The sequence below is a fragment of the Dipodomys ordii genome, unplaced genomic scaffold (assembly GCF_000151885.1).
Source record: "Dipodomys ordii isolate 6190 unplaced genomic scaffold, Dord_2.0 Scaffold6, whole genome shotgun sequence".
Taxonomy (NCBI): domain Eukaryota; kingdom Metazoa; phylum Chordata; class Mammalia; order Rodentia; family Heteromyidae; genus Dipodomys; species Dipodomys ordii.
This window is the reverse complement of record NW_012267222.1, coordinates 15,824,131-15,844,368: the sequence shown is the minus strand read 5'-3', so window position 1 is coordinate 15,844,368 and position 20,238 is coordinate 15,824,131. Positions and strand designations below refer to the sequence as shown.

General features: G+C 53.1%; 1 protein-coding gene across 2 annotated transcripts; it reads left to right on the top strand.

Annotated features, from left to right (window-relative positions):
- The first annotated feature begins 2,002 nt into the window (after nt 1-2,002).
- Nucleotides 2,003-17,911, top strand: Alpl (alkaline phosphatase, liver/bone/kidney). 2 transcript variants are annotated; one of them, XM_013035046.1, is made up of 11 exons: nt 2,003-2,173; nt 4,331-4,450; nt 4,690-4,805; nt 6,275-6,449; nt 7,012-7,187; nt 10,662-10,805; nt 12,024-12,093; nt 13,042-13,176; nt 15,181-15,372; nt 16,301-16,420; nt 17,003-17,911. In XM_013035046.1, exons 1-11 carry the CDS (start codon nt 2,113-2,115, stop codon nt 17,266-17,268), a joined length of 1,575 nt encoding a protein of 524 aa, XP_012890500.1. In that variant the 5' UTR covers nt 2,003-2,112; the 3' UTR covers nt 17,269-17,911. The 2 variants fall into 2 exon arrangements, with proteins under 2 accessions (XP_012890500.1, XP_012890508.1); XM_013035054.1 differs by lacking the exons at nt 2,003-2,173; nt 4,690-4,805 and having other exon boundaries at nt 4,385-4,450.
- Nucleotides 17,912-20,238: the final 2,327 nt, after the last annotated feature.

The window sequence follows — 20,238 nt, the reverse complement described above, 5'->3', positions numbered from 1 at the left end:
TGAGTGAAGAAGCTAAGGGACAGTACTCAGGCTCTGAGTTCTAATCCCAGTGATGGCATTCACACACACAGAATTTGTGAATCATCTGACAGCCCAGAATTCAGAGTTGAACACAGTTACATGGTAGGCAGGAAGCCCTCAGCTCCATCGGTGCCCCCTATCTCAGATGGAATCAAGATCCCATCTTTCTGATCTTTTCCATCTCCTACCACGAACGGAATCATCATTCCTATTTTGGTTTTGGCTGAAGAAATCATGTCTAGGGGCTGGGAAGGTGGCTCAGTGGTAGAGCGCTTGCCTTGCATGCCTGAGGCCCTGGGTTCGATTCCTCAGCACCACATAAGCAAAAAAAAAAAGCCAGAAGTGGCGCTCTGGCTCAAGTGGTAGAGCGCTAGCCTTGAGCTGAAGAGCTGAGGGACAGCACCCAGGCCCAGAGTTCAGGCCCCACGACCGGACCAAAAAAAAAAAAAAGAAAAGAAAAGAAATCATGTCTATTTCCCAGTGAACTCTTGCTCATGACCCAGCTGCCAGTGGCCCCGTCCGTGTGACAGCCCCACACAGCATGACCACAGTGTGCAAACATTCTTAACACGCTTATTGTAGGCAAGTTGGAAAGGTGTTTTGGGGTTTTGTTTTTTTTTCCAAAAACATTCTTAAAGAGGAAATAATCACAACTTTACCACCCAAAGCCTCAGTTCACATTTGATGTGTTTCTTTTGGTCTTTTTTGCAAAAGGAAAATATTTTCTTTAAAAAAATTATAAAGGTGTGCTGTGGAGGGAGGGGGAAGAAAATAGCAACAGAGAGGGTTGTTCTGAGCAAAACATAATATATGCACATCTGAAATACCATAGTGAAATCCTTGGTAGAATGGGTGCACACTAAAAATAAAAATGTTTTTAAAATGTGGGCTGGGGCAAAGCTGAGTGGTAGTCCATTTGCCTGGTATGTGTGAGGATTTGTGTTAAATCTCCAGCACTGGGAGGCAAAAATAGGCAGACTCTTTTAACAGATGCAGCTCCAAAGATGGTTTATAGATGAGGAATAAGCACATGAAAAGATGTTTGACATCCGTAGTCTGCTGGGAAATTGTAGGGCTGAAGTGACATCTCAGTGGTAGAGCACTTACCTGGCTTGAGGCCTGAGTTGAATCCCTAGCAGCGCACGCACACACACACACACACACACACACACACACACACTCACACACACACACACACAAACACATACCTTGACCCACCAACCTTCCATATAAATAACTCCTATTGCTTTTATAATTTTTCCCAGCATTTGAACTCAGGGTCCCACATTCTCATTTGGCTTTTTCCACTCAAGGCTGGTGCTCTAACACTTGAGACACACCTCTGCTTCCAGCTTTTTGGTGATTCATTGGAGTTTTTTTTTTTTTTTTTGGATCTCATGCATTTTCCTGCCGGGATTGTCTTCAAACCATGATCTTCAGGTCTCAGCTTCCTGAGTAGCTAGAAGCCATCAGCTCCCTGTACTTTTGGTCCTCTTACCAAAAAAGGACAAGTTCTAGAAGATAATGAAGCAAGCATAGATGTCTGAATGAAGAGGCTGAAGACTAGTGTTCTAGAACAGCCTCTGAGGGATGGTTCCAGAGCCAACAGCATTTCTATTTTCTGGGACCTCCCAGAACTCCAGGCAGAGCCAGGGCTGGCCTAACACACCATCCATGAAAGATCATCTGTCACTCAGCCACAGTTGGGAATTCTTGCACAGAGAGCCTGCCTCCTTGGGGTGGGTTAAAAGTGGGAGCTCCCCGCAACACGGGGTGACATTTCTTTGCAGCATGGAACTCGTTTCTACTGAACTGATTGTGTTTCCAGCAAGAAGGCCCATTCACCCTAGCTCTGGCCACCCAGTCCCATATTGGTACTTGTTGAGTGACTCAAGAAATAAGTAACCCAAAGGAAGAAACAAACATCAGAGCTGGGCCCCATATGAATTTCTTCTTTTTTCTTCTTCTATTTCTGATTTCTAGGATTGGAACATCAGCTAACGGCTGATCGCTGGCAGCCGGCTCGCCTCCGCCCACCCACGTCCATCCAATCCCTGAGGCCCAGAGCGGAAGCAGGCCTGCGGGTGTGCCATGATTTCACCATTCTTAGTACTGGCCATTGGCACCTGCCTTACCAACTCCCTAGTGCCAGGTAGGGTTGGGATGGGCACTGGGGATGGATGGGATGGGATGGGATGAGGGCGTGGTGTGTGTGTTAAGGTTTTCAGAGCTGGGAATCTCCACCTGGCTGCACATGCTGGTGTTGGGCTAGGTGCTCCCAGTGTCTCAGCATCTCTTGTGATGGCTGTTGCTTCTTCTACATCTTACGAAGTCCCCGCTGCCTGTGGCATGTGTTTCTGCTTGTGAGCTCATTTGCAGTGGGAGGTGATTTCTGTGGGAGTTTGGGGCCTTTGTCTATGCATGTATGCCAATCCTGGGGCTTGAACTCAGAGCCTGGGTGTTATCCTGGAGCTTTTATTTGTTCAAGGCTAGCGCTCTACCAACTTGAGCCACAGCTTCACTTCTGGCTTTTTTTTTTTTTTTTGAGATAAGTCTCATCGACTGTCCTGTTCCAGCTGGCTTTGAAATGTGATCCTCAGATCTTAGCCTCCTGAGTAGCCAGGACTATAGGCATGAGCCACCAGTGCCGGCCGGGCGACACTAACTTTAGACTGCTATTTCTTTCTCAGTCTGCGGTTCTTAGGTTATTTGCTCACTTCCCCGAGGAGGCCTGACTCAGACCTGGAGGTGGTTCTCCTTTCTTGTGCAGAGCTCTCTGTCCCACTCCAGAGTCATCGTCTGGCTTTCCCCTGTGTGCTCTGGTCCCCAAGCTTCCTGGCGGTAGCCCTGAACAACCCCTCTGCCTTTGAGTTGCTTCTTCAACCATGGGTCCTGGGGTCTCCCTCCCCTCTCTTCTTCCTCTTTGAAGTTATTTAGCCTTTTCCAGCATGTCTGCTGATCTAGCCTGCCTTCACTGGGTCCATCTTACCGTAGGAAGTCCCACATGCCCTCCCTGAGCCTCAGTTTCTCCATCTGTGCGGTGGAGATGATCCTCCTCCTTGGGGCTGGTGTAGAGACCCCCTGATGCAGGTCCTTACCACCCCCACTGGCTGAAAGGTGAGCTGCTGGATTAAAAAGGAAAAGCCAGGAGCCGTGGATCAGGCCCATAATCCTAGCTACTCAGGAGGCTGAGATCTGAGGGTCCTGGTTCAAAGCCAGCCAAGGCAGCAAAGTCTGTGAGATTCTTAGCTCCAGTTAACTACCAAAAAGCCAGAAGTGGAGCTGTGGCTCAAGTGGTAGAGCACAGCCTTAAGAAAAAAGAAAAACCTCAAAGACAGTGCCCCAGACCCTGAGTTCAAGCGAGCTGTCCCTGAGCTCAAGTCCCAGGTCCAGCACAATACAACAAAACAGGGAAAAGATGAAAAAGGAACCAATGAACACTTCAACTGTTTAGCCATCCGAGGTTCGTGTCTGTGTCATTGTAGCCATCCTGATGGCTTTGTAGTGGGATTGCTTTCTTTTTTAAAGTAATTAGAATGTGCAGTAGAGTCCTTTTTTGTTGTTGTTATTGTTTTACTGGGGTTTGAACTCAGGATCTCATGCTCTTGTCTGGCTTTTTCATTCAAGGGTGGCACTCTAGCACTTGAGCCCCCCCTCTACTTCCAGCTTCTGGCTAGTTTTAAAAAAAAATGGAGATAAGAGTCTCATGGACCTCCCTGCCTGCGTCAGCTTTGAACTACAATCCTCAGATGTCAGTTTCCTGAGTAACTAGGATGACAGGCGTGAGCCATCAGTGCTTGGCGCTTATATTAAATTGGATGCAATAAAAAAAAAAAAAAACTCAAGGCATGACTTGCTTTGCAGCCCTGCTCTTCGTAAGAAGCTGGGTTCGCACTGACCTTACCATCGTAAACAAGCCAGCAAAGTTTATAATTAATGGCAGTGTAGATCTTGGGACTCCTGCAGGTGATTACTCTCCTAATTCTGCTGGCAGTCACCCCCATGAGACGCCTCTGGACTGAGTGAAAGAAAAGCATGGGCTCGGGAGGGAAGCCCCGCTCTGTGCCAGTGTCTGCCACTGCTGTGTGGCCTTCACAGACTCACTTAGTATCTCTGAACCTTCATTCTACAACTTGAGCAGAGGATGCCCGGGGTCCCACAGGCTTGTTTGGAAGATCTGCCTGGCCTGCGTGGAGGGGCGGCGACGGCCCCTTCCTCCGAGTTGGACACCCCCACCCCTAGCAGTGAGGTGTTGAGGTATCTGTAAATCTGGAGGTGCTTCTTCAAACCGCTGCTTCTCTCTGTACAGAGAAAGAGAAAGACCCCAACTACTGGCGAGAACAAGCTCAGCAGACCCTGAAAAATGCCCTGGTGCTTCAGAACCTCAACACCAACGTGGCCAAGAACGTCATCATGTTCTTGGGAGATGGTGAGGCCTGTGTGGAGGAGGCCGGGCTCGAGGCTAAGAAGGGGGGCTGGACTGTGAACCCCAAGGGGCCTGGGAAGAAAGGGACAGAGGGGACCCCCAAGGGACATTACAGAGCCATCTGCTGCCATGAGCCTGCCCGCTCTGGCACCAAACCAGCGTGCTCTGCTTGCACGAGAAAGTTAGGGCTGAGGAGGCACAAGCCTCCACTCACGCTCCTCCCTCCCCTGTGCCCTGTGCAGGGATGGGCGTCTCCACGGTGACGGCCGCCCGCATCCTCAAGGGTCAGCTCCACCACAGGACCGGGGAGGAGACGCGCCTGGAGATGGACAAGTTTCCCTTCGTGGCGCTCTCCAAGGTGAGTCCAGCCCCGAGCCACCTTCCCTGGCCGCCTGGAAGGAAGGGATCTGCAGAGCTCCCGTCCGGGGGTGGGGTTGTGAACGAAGAAGACAGATTTGAAGATTTGAAAGCACTGATTTAGGGGTTGGGGGAGTGGCTTAGTTGGTAGAGTGCCAGCCAGTGAGTGAATGCAGTGGCAGGTACTGAGTTCGAGTTCTGAAAAAGAAAAAGACTCATTGAGTTAGGAACTGTGTGTGCGCGTGTGTACATGTGTGTGTATGTGTGTGTGTATGTGTGCATGTGTACATGTACGTGTACGTGTGTGTGTGTGTGTGTGTGTGTGTGTGTGTGTGTGCTGGTACTGGGGCTTTACTCAGGGCCTGGGAGCTGTCCCTTAGATTTTCTTTTTTTTTGTATTTTTAAAAAAATTTTTATTTTTATTGTGAAAATACTGTACAGAGGGGTTACAATTACATGGGCAAGATAATGAGTACATTTCTTATCAAGCATTGTAGCCTCCTCCTTTGTTTCCCCTTCCCATCCCTTCCCATCCTGCCCCCGTCTGTCCCTTAGATTTTCTAGTCAAGGGTGAGTGCTCCAGCCACTTGAGTCACAGTTCCCTTTCCAGTGTTTCGGTGGTTAATTGGACATAAGAGTCTCACAGTGTTTTCCTGCCTGGGTTGGCTTGGAACTGTGATTCTCAGATCTCAGCCTCCTGAGGGGCTAGGATGATAGACATGAACTGAAGAATAACCTAGGAATTGTGCATACAAGGCAGCCTGGCATGCGTGTGAACTTGACAGCTCCCAGAAGCCTCCAGCGCCTTCCAGCACCACCCCTGCCCATCACCAGTTAGCTGCCCTATATTCTCCATCCACAAACACAGGCTGATTGGTTTATTCCTTCTCCTGGGGCCAGGTGGTCAGATCACAGGGTGAGTCAGATGACTGATAGAAATTTTCAGCCTTAGGTGCCCTAGGGACAGTTATTGTGATGGGGGTGGGTGGATAATTGAGCTCCTTCCAGACACTGGTCAGTCCCCGGACCCCCTTTCTAGGGGACAAGCAGGGACTGCAAGGTCCCTGTCCTTTCAGAGCTCTGAGCTGTTGGAGAAGGGACACAGGCAGAGTTTTGGGATCTCAGTGGGAGGTCTGTGCATAGTAGGGACAGCTCTTAATCCTCCTCAGCCTTCCCAGCTTCCTCCCTACCTCCAACTTCCACTCCTCTAAGAAACCCCTTCCTCTTCTCCAGGATCCACCTGCTGCCCTGCAGACCCGGAGCAAGGCCTGGTCCCCACTCCTCTGCCCCACACTTCTCCATGTGGGGGTTGGGGGGCAGCGGTGCCTGTCTCTGTAGGAAGCAAGCAGCTCAGCCGGGTGACATTGAGGCTGCAGGAGAGGAACCTCAAACCCCTCACTTCTGTGGTGGGAATGTGGAGGCCCAGGCTGCCGCCCTCCTGACCCTCCCTCCCACTCCTCCTCCCTGCAGACCTACAACACCAACGCCCAGGTCCCTGACAGTGCGGGCACTGCCACTGCCTACTTGTGTGGAGTGAAAGCCAACGAAGGCACCGTGGGGGTGAGCGCGGCCACGGAGCGCGGGCGGTGCAACACCACGCAGGGGAACGAGGTCACCTCCATCCTGCGCTGGGCCAGGGATGCCGGTGAGGGCCAGGGGCCTGCACCTGGCCAGGTGTCCGTCTTCACACCTGTGCCAGGAGGAGAGGGTGGGGAGCCAGGCTGTGATGTTGCCCTGCTTGGTGTGGTCCTGGCTCTGTTGCTAGGTCTGTTCATTTGGCTGTAGAACAGGTTTGGAACATGTGGCCTCTGTAGATTGGGTGGGGGGAGCAAAGCAGCCAGGCAGGGCTGGTAAGTGGCTGCCTCTTCCTCTTCCTCTTCTTCTTCTTCTTCCTCTTGGGAATGGAGAGGACCATCCATACCCCAGGGACTTTAGAGTCAGGGGATATAGCCAGCTGACACAGGTGACAGATCCCTCCTCTACTTGAGGCCTCCCTTTGGAAAGACCTGAAGTCTTACAGCAGAAGTAGATCCAGTGATGGGAGGAAAGACTTCAGCCTGAGTGATCACGGCCCACCACAGAGCAACCCACTGCACCCTCCTTGGTGCACAGGGGGAGACAATGCCCTCTGCAGCAGGGAGGGGACGGCAAGGTGGCGGGGAAGCCCCCAACCAGCTGGCACTCACTTCTCCTGTCCCGCCCCTCAGGGAAGTCGGTGGGCATCGTGACCACCACACGAGTGAACCACGCCACCCCCAGCGCTGCCTACGCGCACTCGGCCGACCGGGACTGGTACTCGGACAATGAGATGCCCCCAGAGGCCCTGAGACAGGGCTGCAAGGACATCGCCTACCAGCTCATGCACAACATCAAGGACATCACCGTGAGTGGCACTGCGCAGACAGGGCAAGGCTGGGAAGACTGGTGGGGGACAGGAGGCCTCTAGTCCAGACTAGCCCTGCCTCCCCACGTGCCCGGGATGGCTCTCAGCCTGGGCTGAGATGGCTGCGGCCTGGGCAGGCAAGCAGGCACTTAGGATTTCTCTGCAGTGGGGCTGCAGGGTGAACTCTTATGTGATCACCACCACAGAGATTATTCCATACATTAGAACCTGGAATTGCATTGACCACCCCCACGCCCCCCCCCCAAGCACAGGGAGGTATGGGTAGCACTGTGGCTAAGGGGACAGCCCATCCTGCCCACTACACCTGCCTGTACTGACCACTCATATACCCAGAGAAGACGCGTGAATACATCCTGTAGGCTCTTGTGGTGTTTTGTTTTGTGCCGATACTGGGACTTGAACTCAGGGGCACCGTCTCTTAGCTTTTTCACTCAAGGCTGATGTTCTGTCCTGGAGCCAAAGCTCTACTTCTCACTTTGTGCTGGCTAATTGGAGATAGGAGTCTCAAGTGGGTTTTGTTTGTTTGGTTGATTGATTTTTGTTTGTTTCTGACCTAGCTGGCTTCTAACTGGGATCCTCAGATCTCAGCCTCCCAAGTAGCTAGGATTACAGGTGTGAGCTACCAGTGCCCAGCCCAGATTCTCATATTTAAACTTCCTGAAATCCCATCTTGGCCCTACTTCTTATGTGATCTTGGGTCCATTATTACCATCTCTGAGCCATCTTGTGCAACCCCTCTGCCACTTGGATCTAGCCCCTAAGCTCCTTGCAAGAACTGAGTCAATTGGTTCCTCTCCAATGTGGCCCAGGGTGTGATGCCCATAGGGGCTCAGAAAGTGTGTGAGGCCACAGCATGCCCCAGAGCACATACCTGTACATAGTGAGCCGCCTCCTCTGTCTTCTTTTGGGGTGGGGGTCGGTCATGGGGCCTGAACTCTGGGCCTGGGCGCTGTCCCTCAGCTCTTCAGCTCAAGGCTAGTACTCTACCACTTGAGCCACAGCGCCACTTCCAGCCTTTTCTGCTTTTGTGGTGCTGAGGAATCGCACCCAGGGCCTCATGTATACAAGGCAAGCACTCTACCACGGAGCCACCTTCCCAGCTTCCACCCCCCCATCTTTAAGTGAGCCTTTCCAGCTTGTTCCTTTTCTGGCTTCTTACATACTATAGGAGACTGATGAGAAGGTCGAGACATGGGCTCCCTGAGCCTGGAATTGGGGTTCATTGACACAGCCCCAGGCCCAGGTCTCCTCACCTTGGTCTCCACTTTCCACCAAAGAAACACCTGCCCTCTCATCTTCCATCCTCCCTCGCTGGGGATTGTGGGCACCACCTGGCCATCCGCCAGGCCGTGCCACCTTTCCCAGATGGTGGATAAAGCACCTTTCAGGACCAACGGTCCTACCACCCTTTGTAATTGGCAGATACCAGGGACAAAGCCACCCCCAGGTGGCTCCATGGAGCCTCCCGGAGCCTCAGGTCCCCACCTGCCGCTCCCTGCCTGCTGGAGACCAACATGAGGTCATGGGCACAGGAACCGGATTGCTCAGCATGGGGGTCATTATGGTGGCTCTTGGGAGAGTTTGGGTAGGGACACTGAGAGGGGGGCCAGTAGTTAAGGAAAAACTGAGCAGAGAGGGGACTGAAGGTTGGGGGGAGGGTGTCCACAGGCAGTGAGGGGCAGTGGCGGATGAAAGGATCCCTGTGGGACCCCTTCCCTCCCATGTCCCTCTTTTTTTCTGCCAACCCCATCCACCCCTCCATCACCAACACCCAAAAAAGCCCCTCACTCAGACTGTACATGGAACAAAAATATCCTGGTATCCACCCTGAAAACAAATATCTTCTGCTAGAGAGGGGGGGAGGGAGAGAGAGGGAGAGAGAGAGAAATCCAAACCTCAAATCCAAAAACTGCAAGTCTGTTATTTGCGAGTTTAATGAACCCGTGTGAAGTCTGCCGGGGCTGGCAACCGAGAGGCTCCGTGGAGAAGATTGGGGGCTTCATTTTCCACTCTAAAAATGCCAAGGGTCAAATTCTGTGGGAACAGAGACTGGGGGGCAGGGACCTGTGACTTGGAGTCTTCTTCTGAGCTTCTGGCTCAGAAGGGGAAGGGCGGGTGGTGTGAGGCCTTCGCCTCCTGGAACTCATCCATCCTCATTCATCCTGCTAGGAAAGCCACCTGCCTACCAGCCATGGCTACCCTGGACAGCTGCCTTTCCTCTCTGACAGGCCCAAGGGCTGTGGCTCCCATTTTATAAAGAAACCAGTCAAGCCCCATGCCTAGTGGCTTACGCCTGTAATCCTAGCTACTCAGGAGGGTGAGATCTGAGGATCACGGTTCAAAACCAACTTAAGCAAGAAAGTCCAAGAAACTTTTCTCCAATTAACCAGAAACAAGCCAGAAGTGAAGCTGGTACTCAAGTGCTACAGCACTAGCCCTGAGCAAAAACAAAAACAAAAAGCTAAGAGACAGAGCCCAGGCCTTGAGCTCAAGCCCTAGTACCGGCATGAAAGAGAGAGTGGGGGTGGGGTGAGAGCAGTCGAAGTGAACCCAAGGTTAACTCCGAAGCCCACAGCCTTTCTGGGGCCTTATGCCACCCTGGCTACTTTGTTTGTGTGCACTGCCAATCCAGACACCCTGGGAACCTGGTTCTGAAGTAGAGAACGGAGTGAAGGTGGAGGAGAAGCCTAAGAGGCGTCAGGCCTGGGAATGGTGGATCCCAGGTGGCGGCCAGGGCCAGCAGCCTGGGCTGGCACCCTCGGTGACAGGAGGACACCGGTGTGGTGGTCACCACGGGCGGTGGCTGTGAAGCTCTTGGCCCCTGTTTTAAAAATAGTCAAGACTTCAAACATGGACTCCCAAGGAAAACAAACAGTCCCGCGTCCGTCTGCCCGCACATGGCAGCCATGGCAGGTAAAATTAGCCTGGCGGTAACTACACAAGACAGGAGGCTGGCCTATGTTTGCCCAGTGATGGGCTGGCGACACCCTCCTGGCCAGGGCCTCTCCTCACCACCCTCTGCCACTCACTGAGGGACAGGAGCCTCCTGGAGACCCATCCTTGACCCAGGGGGTGTAGTTAGAGAAGCCCTGGGTTCCAATCCTGCCCCTACCACTTACTGGCTATGTAGCCTTGGGGAAAAGAAACTCTATCTCTGTTCATTTCTTCATTGGGACAATACCAACAGATTCCTTGGCAGTCATGGTAGGATGTTGGGTAGGATTCTGTGCCTCTGGGGCTCAGTGCTTGGCACCCAGGGAAGGCTCTTGTCAGTGCCCTTCTCTAGATGGAGGAGACAGTTGAGGTAAGTGGCATGCCACTCAGAGTCACAAACTGCGTCTCCCCAGCTCCTCGAGAGTTGCTGGGCCCAGCAGGGATCCCAGCACCGCCCGGGGCCACTGGGGCTTCTGCATGCCTTGAGACCCTGGGTGAAATGGCTTCTGTCTCCCTTAGGTGATCATGGGGGGTGGCCGGAAGTATATGTACCCTAAGAACAAAACCGACGTGGAATATCAGGTGGACGAGAAGGCCAGGGGCACGAGGCTGGATGGCTTGGACCTCGTTGACATTTGGAAGAGCCTCAAACCCAAATACAAGGTACTCCATGCGGGACGGGTATCTGCAGAGGGCAGAGTGGGCTGGGGGACCCCATGTATCCAGGCTCTGACATCTTGGAGAGGCCTCTGGCCCTTTAAATCCACTCTGCAGGCTAGCCTGGGGCAGCTGGGTCTAGAAATGACTGTGGTCAGGCTGAGGGCAGTGGGGAGCAGCCTGGCAGCTGCTTTGATGTCACTGTGGGGTTGGGTTTCTCAGGGTTCCAGGGTTCCTCCCTGGGGAAGCTTTGTGGGATGAGGCTGGGCCCAGAATGAAGTGGGGGCCATGGGAGGGAGCAGCTGCATGCCCTTGCCCTTCCTTCTAGACAGAGCCCTTTCTAGATCTAAGCCAGAGAGCTACCTCTCCTCCCAGCCTCAGTTTCTCCACATGAAACAAGGGGTCCAGAGATTTATCCTTCTTGCCCTGAAGTTCCATCTAGACTCCCAAGTTAGAGAGGGAACCCATGCCACGTGGTGTCATGGTGGCCTGTCCGCTGTAGGCCCCATTCCTGGAAACCCATGTTTCAAGAGCAGCTTGTAGCCGAGCATCAGTGGCTCACACCTGTAATCCTAGGAGGCTGAGAGCTGAGGTTTGTATGCCAGCCTGGGCATACAAATCTAAAAGATTCTTGCCTCCAATGAATCAGCAAGAAGCCAGGATAAAGTTGTGGCTTAAGTGGTAGAATACCAGCCTTGCAGGAGAAAGCTAAGGGACAGGGCCCTGGCCCTGAGTTCAAGCCCCAGTAAGTGGGGGGGGGGGCGGTGCAGAGCTAGGGATCTGTTTTCTTTAGGCTCTCCACAGCCCCAGACACACTCCTTGTACCTGTCCATAGACATTTAAGGGCTCTGTGACCTGTGCTGCTGCTGCTTTGCTGCCCTCAGGGAGGTCAGACTCCTTCCCTCCTGACCCCAGGCCCATCAACTCCAACTTGGCTTCCATGGCAGAACACCACCTCCAGCAGGAAGCCCTCTAGACAGTTCTCTGGGCTCAAGTCCTCCTGGGCCTGCCCTCTGGCTCCTGGGTTCTTCCAGTCTCCTCCTCAGCCTGAATTAGAAATGATAACTGCCTACTTATTTGTCATTTCTTCAGGTCCGGGATGGTGGGCCTGTGGGCTGGGGGTTAAATGATAGAAGATAGTGAGATGGCGGGCCCTGGGAGGGGGCTGGGATGTCCCTCCGCCTTCCCAGCCCTCACTTGCTGATGCAGGCCCCTCCCTCCTAGCATGCCCGTTACATTTGGAACCGCACGGACCTCCTGACCCTTGACCCCTCCACTGTGGACTATCTCTTGGGTAAGTGGGAAGGGTTGGAACACCGTGGAGGGAATGAACCAGCCCCAGCGTTAGGGGTCTTTGCTCCCAGTTTCCAGACCCTGGGAGGGGTTCTGGTCCATGGAATGAGGCCTAAAACCTGTTGGCTGTGCCGAAAGAGGGGCCCCACTGAGCTCGGGGAGAAACTGAGGCTCAGAGAGGGGAATAGTCTATACTAACAAGCCACCACGGCACTGGGGCTTAAACAGCTCTCGGGCCAGGAGGACCCGGACTTGGAGACAGCGCTACAGCCCATCAGGGCAGAAGCCATCTGGGTTGTCTCTGCCCATCTCGATGCTGACTCCCCTCCTCCCCTGGGGGCAGGCGCGGCCTGGGCTTACACGCACTCAGGACAGGACAGAGTGTTCTGGAAGGACATCCAGAGCCAGAAATGACAGCGCGGTGCGTGCGCACGTGTGCGTGCATGCACAAAACACACACACACACACACACACACACACACACACACACACACTGAGCCTAGTGACGTGAGCAAAGGATGGATCACAAGAAAGAAAACTCAGCAGGCAGAAGGGACAGTGACCCCAGGTTTCTACCGCCTCACTGCCCAGGCCCCGGTGCCCTTCCAGCCCACTTGTCAATGCGTGCATGCTCGAGCTGCCCTGCTGAATCCAGGCCAGAGTTCTCTGCCTTGTGGCTGAGATACTATGTCCTGGGCAGAAAGGGATATTACAATCTCAGATCTGCTACACACAACAAGATGTTGGGGCCCCTCGAGGCCTCAGTTTCCTCCTCTGTTAAATGGGCTCCTGCTGCCCTCCCCTCAGCTGGTTATAGAGATGACAAGACTTTCAGCCATAATTCTGGACCCACAAGAGTTGCTCCAATCTCATGCTACTGCCCCCCACAATGGGTGTGGGTGACATGTTCCCCGAGACACCCCAGACTTCCTCCCTGTGTCCTCTGCAGGTCTCTTTGAGCCTGGGGACATGCAGTACGAACTAAACAGGAACAACATGACTGACCCCTCGCTCTCCGAGATGGTTGAAGTGGCCATCAGGGTCCTCAAGAAGAACCCCAAAGGCTTCTTCCTACTGGTGGAAGGTAGGAGCCCAAGCCTGCAGAGGAGAAGCTTCCAGAATGCCCAAAGAGAACTACCAGTGTGTGGGGGGGGGTGAAGGGAGACATTGCCCTGGGATGATGTGGTTGCAGACTCAGTGAAGGGGTAGTGGGGAGGGCGGCCTTCCAGCCCAGCAGGCCAAGCCAGCGAGGCTTCCTGTCAGAGGAGGCTGGTGTTTCCCTTTGAGGAGTCTCTCAGGACCTGGCTGGGGTGTGGACAGGGCTGTGGGCAGCTCCGTAGGCCCCTGCCTTTGCTGGCCGTGGGAACTTGCTATGTGGGTTTCCCTGCACTGTGGCCATCGTCCCCATGCTGCCACCCACTGGCTGGGCCACCTCTGAAAAATGAGGCCAAAACTATGTCCCCAGTCCTAGAGGCATAACCAGCCTCTTTTGGGCACTTGGGGAAGGGCCTGGCCAAGAACAAATCCTCACCATGTCCATGGCCATCTTCTTTTCTGGTGGCAGAGCGGCCGAGGAAAATGTGGGACATGGGTCCTGGAACCTCCCAGAGCTCTGATAGCCCTTGACTCTTCCCCTCCCCCTCCCTCCTGTTATCCTGCTCCTGTTATCCTGCTGAGATCTGCCTGGATATACACATGGCCTGTTTGCGCGCGCGCGCGCACACACACACACACACACACACACTCCGCACATGTGCATACACACTCGGCCCCCTCTACCTTCCAGAGGCTGGTGGCTACCAGCCCAGCTCGGCTGCTTTCCTGCCAAAGCCTGGGCTTCCCACAAACACAGCGCTCTCAGCCTCCAGGAACCAGTGGTCCCCGGGCTCAGGTCCCCTGGGAGGCGCCCTCTTTGTGAACAGGGCCAGGCCAGCCCGTGAGGCCAGCCTCCAGAACCACAACAAAGGGAGACCCGCCCTGCCGCCCTGCTGCCCACCAGGCTGCTGGCTGTGAGGCCATGGCCTGTGGGGAGGGGGCAGGGCCTGGCTCAGGACCCTCTTGGAATGTCCCCCAGCCTGCCTCCTGAGGGATGAAGGGTGGGACTCTCCAAGCCCACAGGCCCCTCAGCTGCTAGGCCAAGTATAATCCTAACTGTAATCCTAGGCCTGTCATCCTAGCTACTCAGGAGGACACTGAAATCTGAGGATCACAGTTCGAAGGCAGCCCAGGCAGGAAAAGTCTGTATGACTTTTATCTCCAAATAACCCACCAGAAAAACTGGAAGTGGTGCTAGCCTTGAGTGGAAACAGCTCAGGGACAGCACCCAGGCCCCGAGTTCAAGCCCCATGACTGGAAAACAAACAAAAACAAAACCAACCCCACACTAGGCCTGCATTGGCCCCCCATCTGTAACCAGGGCTGATGAAGACCATGTACTCCTGCCCTGTTTGTTACACCCAGCACCTAGTAGGGACTCAGCTGTGTTCCCCTTCCCTTCCTCCCTTAAGTCTTAGTGACTTCTTCAATAGCTAGAGAGAGAGGAGAAAGAGGAGAGAGAGAGGCAGAGAGAGAGAGAGAGAGCACGAGCATGCACACTAGAGTAGAGGGAGGCTGAAAGATCCAGGCTCTTAGGCTGGCAGATCGCGGTAGACGCGTTACTGTGCTTGCAGCGAACTGTGTTCCCACAGCTCCCCCCGTCCTGCTGAACAATTATATAAAAATGCCTTAGGCTGTGGGGCTGCTGGCTCATACCTGTAATCCTAGCTGGGATTTTAGGATTGTGATGTGAAGCCAGCCAGGGAAGGAAAGACTTATTGCCAATTACCTACCAAAACCAGAAGTGGAGCGGTGGCTCAAGTGGTAGAGGACTAGCCTTGAGCAAAGACGCTCAGAAACAGCACCCGGTCCCTGAGTTCAAGCACCAGGGCAGGCATGCACAAACATTACAAATGTCCAAGATGTACCTGGCACAGGTTGGTGAAGGCCCCTTTCCTTCCCCCATCGAGCAAATACTCACCAGTGGCAGGGTTTTGGGGTAAACCAGCCTCCCCTTGCCCCTTATTAAAGGCCTTTGCCTTAATGTCTCAAGGAGGCAGGATTGACCATGGACACCACGAGGGCAAGGCCAAGCAGGCGCTGCATGAGGCAGTAGAGATGGACCGGGCAATCGGGCGGGCAGGCGACCTGACGTCTCTGGAAGACACGCTGACCGTTGTCACTGCTGACCATTCTCACGTCTTCACCTTTGGTGGATACACCCCCAGGGGCAACTCTATCTTTGGTAAGTGGCCCCATTGAGGGGGGAAGGCCAGCATTACATGGAAACTGAGAACAGAGCAGGGGTCAAGGCATGGATGGTGGGTAGAGAGAACAGGATGAAGGGTTGGGAAACTGGCTTCATGGCAGAGTGCTTGCCTAGCATGCATGAAGCCCTGGGTTGGATTCCTCAGTACCACGTACACAGAAAAAGCTGGAAGTAGCCCCGTGGCTCAAGAGGTAGAGTAGTGCTAGCCTTGAGCCAAAAGAAGCTCAAGGACAGTTCCTAGGCCTTGAGTTCAAGCCCCAGGACTGGCAGAGAGAGAGAGACAGAGAGGGAGGGAGAGAGACAGAGTGCACAGGATGGTATAGAATTTGCTGAGTGCAACTGACTCGATGGGTAACAGCAGCATGGAAGATGGACAGATTATAAAAGAGAGAGGACAGAAAAATACATTGAGGAAGAAAAAAATAGGATGGATCCACACATGGATGGCTAGATGCATGTGTAGACAGATGGGTGAATATGTGTTAGACAGATACATAGATGGATGGATGGATGGATGGATAGATGGATGAACAGATGGATGGACTGTCAGATGAATGGAAGGATAGATAGATGGATATATGGATGTATGGATGGATAGATGGATGGTCAGGTGGATGGATGGATATAGATAGATGAATGGATGGATAGACGGATGGATAGATGGATGGATGGATGGGTGGGTGGATGGATGGATGGACAGATGGACGGATGGATGTTGCATGGGTGTGAGCACAGAATAAACTGGAGGATAGAGGTTGAAAACGCATCAGGCTTGAAAGTCAGCTTCATAGAGGTGATTTGGTATTCATGGAGAAGCTTTGGGAAAACCAAAGCAGACTCTGATCTGGGGAATGAGACTGCCTTCAGTTCTCCACCATGGGCTCTGGGTTTCTTCCCTATACAGGGCTGGCCCCCATGGTGAGTGACACGGACAAGAAGCCCTTCACAGCCATCCTGTATGGAAACGGGCCTGGCTACAAGGTGGTGGGTGGCGAGCGAGAGAACGTCTCCATGGTGGACTATGGTAAGACACACAGACAGGACTCGGGGGGTTAAGACAGAATATAAGGATGTGGTCAGTCTGGGGTCCTGGACCAGCCCAAATTTCAGTCAGCACAACCTCAGTTTGAATTCACTTCTGTAATTTAGCAGCTCTGTGACCTTCACCTTTCTCAGCTTTAGCACCCTCCCTGAAAGGGTTGTGCCTTCTGGGGACTTTAACCTGAAGGATGAAATGAGTCTTCAGAGCCTTAGTTCAGTGCTAGGCAGGTATAAGGAATTTCGATGTCTTTCCAATCCGTTGCTTCTTTCAGTTCCCCCTTGCTGGGCATTCACTTGTTCTCGATGTCGCCCAGTAGTCCCTGGGGGGGCCTCCAATCTGTGGTACAAGGACCCCTTCCTGTTGACTGTATCCCAGATGAGGGGCTATGAGCCTAAACTTCTGTGTCAGGCAGATTTTGAGTTTGACTGTGCACTGAGGACTGAGCCTCCGTTTCTGCTTCTGGGAACCAGGCCATTGAGGCTAGCCTAGGTGGGAGGGAGACGCTGCTCCTCCAGAACCAGGGTCCTGTCAGGCTCTGAGCCATGTTGCGTTTCTGACCCATAGCTCACAACAACTACCAGGCCCAGTCTGCTGTGCCCCTGCGCCACGAGACCCACGGTGGGGAGGACGTAGCTGTCTTCGCCAAGGGCCCCATGGCACACCTGCTGCACGGCGTCCACGAGCAGAACTACATCCCCCACGTGATGGCATATGCCTCTTGCATTGGGGCCAACCTGGACCACTGTACCTGGGCTAGCGCGGCGGGCAGCCCTGCTCCCGGGCCCTTGCTGCTCCTGCTGGCGCTGCTCCTTTTCATCAGCCTGGTCTGAGGGCCCAGGGCCCGGGCATCCATGAGCCCAAGACACATGACCAGCCTCCCTACCCAGTGCTGCCCATCGCGGGCGGCCCACACCTCAAAGATGGGAGGACTAGGCCCCCATGGTCTCTGTAGCCACCAGATAGGGAGGATGGGGGGCCCAGGAACCAAAGTCTGCCGCCCGCCTTGCTCCCTTTGGACTCCATTGTGGCCCAGACCCATTCCTGGCTTCAGCCTTCGCTCCCTCCTCAACAGGGTAGGTTTCTTCGGGGGGCAGACAGAGCATAGACTACAGAAATTCTCAAAGCATCTTATTTTTCTACCAAATATACTTCTCCAGACATGGAACATTTCAGATCTGATCTTCCCATTCCACTTTCCTCCTCCTGGAACCACCTGGCCCCCATGCTTCTGCCCTGAACCCCGAGCCCCAGCCCTCTATGCAGGGAAAACTAGGTCTCTCCTCATGAGGGGAGTTGCTTGCTCGCAGCAAGGCCGCTGGGGGCCCAGGAAGCCAGCGGGAGTCTAGCTGTCCACCCGGAGTGGCCAGGCCAGGAAGCGCAGCCTGGCGGGCACATACTGCCCAGCTCTGAACACACATGCCAACTCCCGTCTGAAGAGACTCTCCTGTTTGGAATGGCAAAAAAAAAAAAAAAGCACATAAAACAACAACAACAAAAAAAATAACTCTCTCTTTTTGGTGTTGGTTAAAAGGGAACACAAAACACTTAAATAAAACTTTCCAAATATTTCTGAGGAGAGAGTTGAGTCTTTGTGGTCAGTGGGGAAGAGACTGAAATAAGCTCATAAGCTCATTTCTTTGGGGAAGAAGTGGACTGGGGACCGGGGGAGGGGCTTGGGCAGGGATGGCCAGGCCTCCTGCTGGTCACTTATTATCCAGATGGTTATGGTCAAGAGGCTTTGTGTCTCAGTATCCTGATGTATAGCATGAGAGAGAGAGCCCACTTGTAGGATAAAAACATTGTCCTGTACCCCAAACTCACATTGGAGAGGATCCCAGGGCCATACACCCCTGCTGCGTGGCACCCACAAACAACACCACATATCCTGGCCCACATTGCTGCTCACTCAACAAGCACTGAGCCCCTGATTTGCTAGCTGGACACATGGGGGGTGGTTCCAGGATGGCTTCTGGCACTGGGTACACAGAACTCCCCAAGTTTGCTTCTTGTGCCTCATTGAAAGGCCCTAAAAGGTACAGGTGGCTGAAGCCTATAATCCTAGTGACTCAGAAGGCTGAGATCTGAGGGTTGAGATTCAAAACCAGCCAGAGCAATAAGGATCGTTGAGACTTTTCTCTCCAATGAACCACAAAAGGAGCCAAAAGGGGAACTGTGGCTCAAGTAGTAGAGCTCTAGCCTTGAGCAAAAAAACAATGCTTAGGGACAGAGCTCAGGCTCTGAGTTTAAGCCCCAGGGTCGGCATAAAGAATAAAAAGTCCCTGAAAAATAATGTTTCTAACAATTCACATCGCTCATTTTTTTCCCCAATACACCAAGCTGTGACTGTGATCTGTGTGGATTCGTTTCACCAAACCTTCACTGGGAAGGACCTATTGCCCACATTCATAAATGAGGACACCAAGAGCGTGGGCAGTGACACGGTTGTCAGGTCCCAGCGGAGCAAGGATTTCACTCCAGATTTGTCATTACAAAGTTTCTGAGCTTAATGACATCCTTTGCTTGTTTATACTCCATTTCCAAACTCCTACCCGCCAGTCCTGGCCAATACTAATGACTCATGCATGGTGCATACCAATTAAACATGAACGAGGGAAGATGAGAATCCCAATGTCCAGAATGAATCCTCCAGCATATTTCTCATAGTCCTGGCAAAAAAGGGAAGCATAAGCTAAGGGCTGGGATTTAAAAAGAAAAATTCACAGGTATACATTTCAGTAGAACAGATACCCCTACCTTTAACCTGAAACTTTCTTCGTGCTAGAGTTTCTTTGTACTAGGGTTTGAACTCAGGACCTCATGCTTGTTTATCAGGAGCTCTTATCCCCTGAGCTACAGTCCACCACTCCCTTTCTATTTTCTACATGGGATCTTGCTCTATGGCCCAGTTGGTCAGGCTGTGATCCTCCTATTTGTGTTTCTCCTTGTGGCTGAGATGACAGACATATCATCATACCCAGCCGTTGGTTGAGATGGAGTCTCAAACATTTAGACCAGGCTAGCCTTGAACTATGATCCCTTGATCTCCAGGCAGCTGGGATGCCAGGCTTGAGTATGTAGCTAAGCAGGTGATCTTTAAAAAAATGTAACCCCCCCAAAAAAATGTAAACCCTATATGGTGTATCTCAGATTGGGTTTCCCCCACAGGCAGACCTCAGAGAAAGTATTAAGTAGCAGTTGTTTGTAAGAAGTACCAGTTGGGGCATGCAGGAGCAGAGGCAGAAAAGGGAGGATAATGTTCTTCATCAGGCTGCCCTCAGGTAGACATTGGGGCTCCATCATCTGGAGACTTGGGGAACGTTGTCAGAATACACTGCACAGTTAACCCCCAAGTTCAAGGTGTGGGAATGCTGGTATTTATTCCCCAACTCTCATCCCTCATTGGCTAAGGGTTGCAGGGAGAATTAACTGACCCCTCCCACCTTTCTGTTAAAGAGCTGAGGGACAGCCCAGGCCTTGTGCTGGGGTGTCATGCTGGGCTGAGTCAGTGACGAGGCCCACACTTCTGCTCTATTGATTTCTTGGTCCTATGGACCCAGACAAGGTCAATGTCCCTGACCGGCTACTTAGCACAACCGGCCTGCCTAGCACAGCATCCACCACACAGTGAGCACCAGGGACAGCATTGGGAAGGAAGAGCTGTGTCCTGCAAGAGCCAAGAAGGGTGTGTGCCTCCTGTGAGCCACACCCCTGGGCCACTCATCACCCTGCACCCTTAACTGTTGGGGGCTCTGAATCCAAGGTGAGCTGGGGGTGGGGGGGATCGAGGAGGAGGTCTCAGC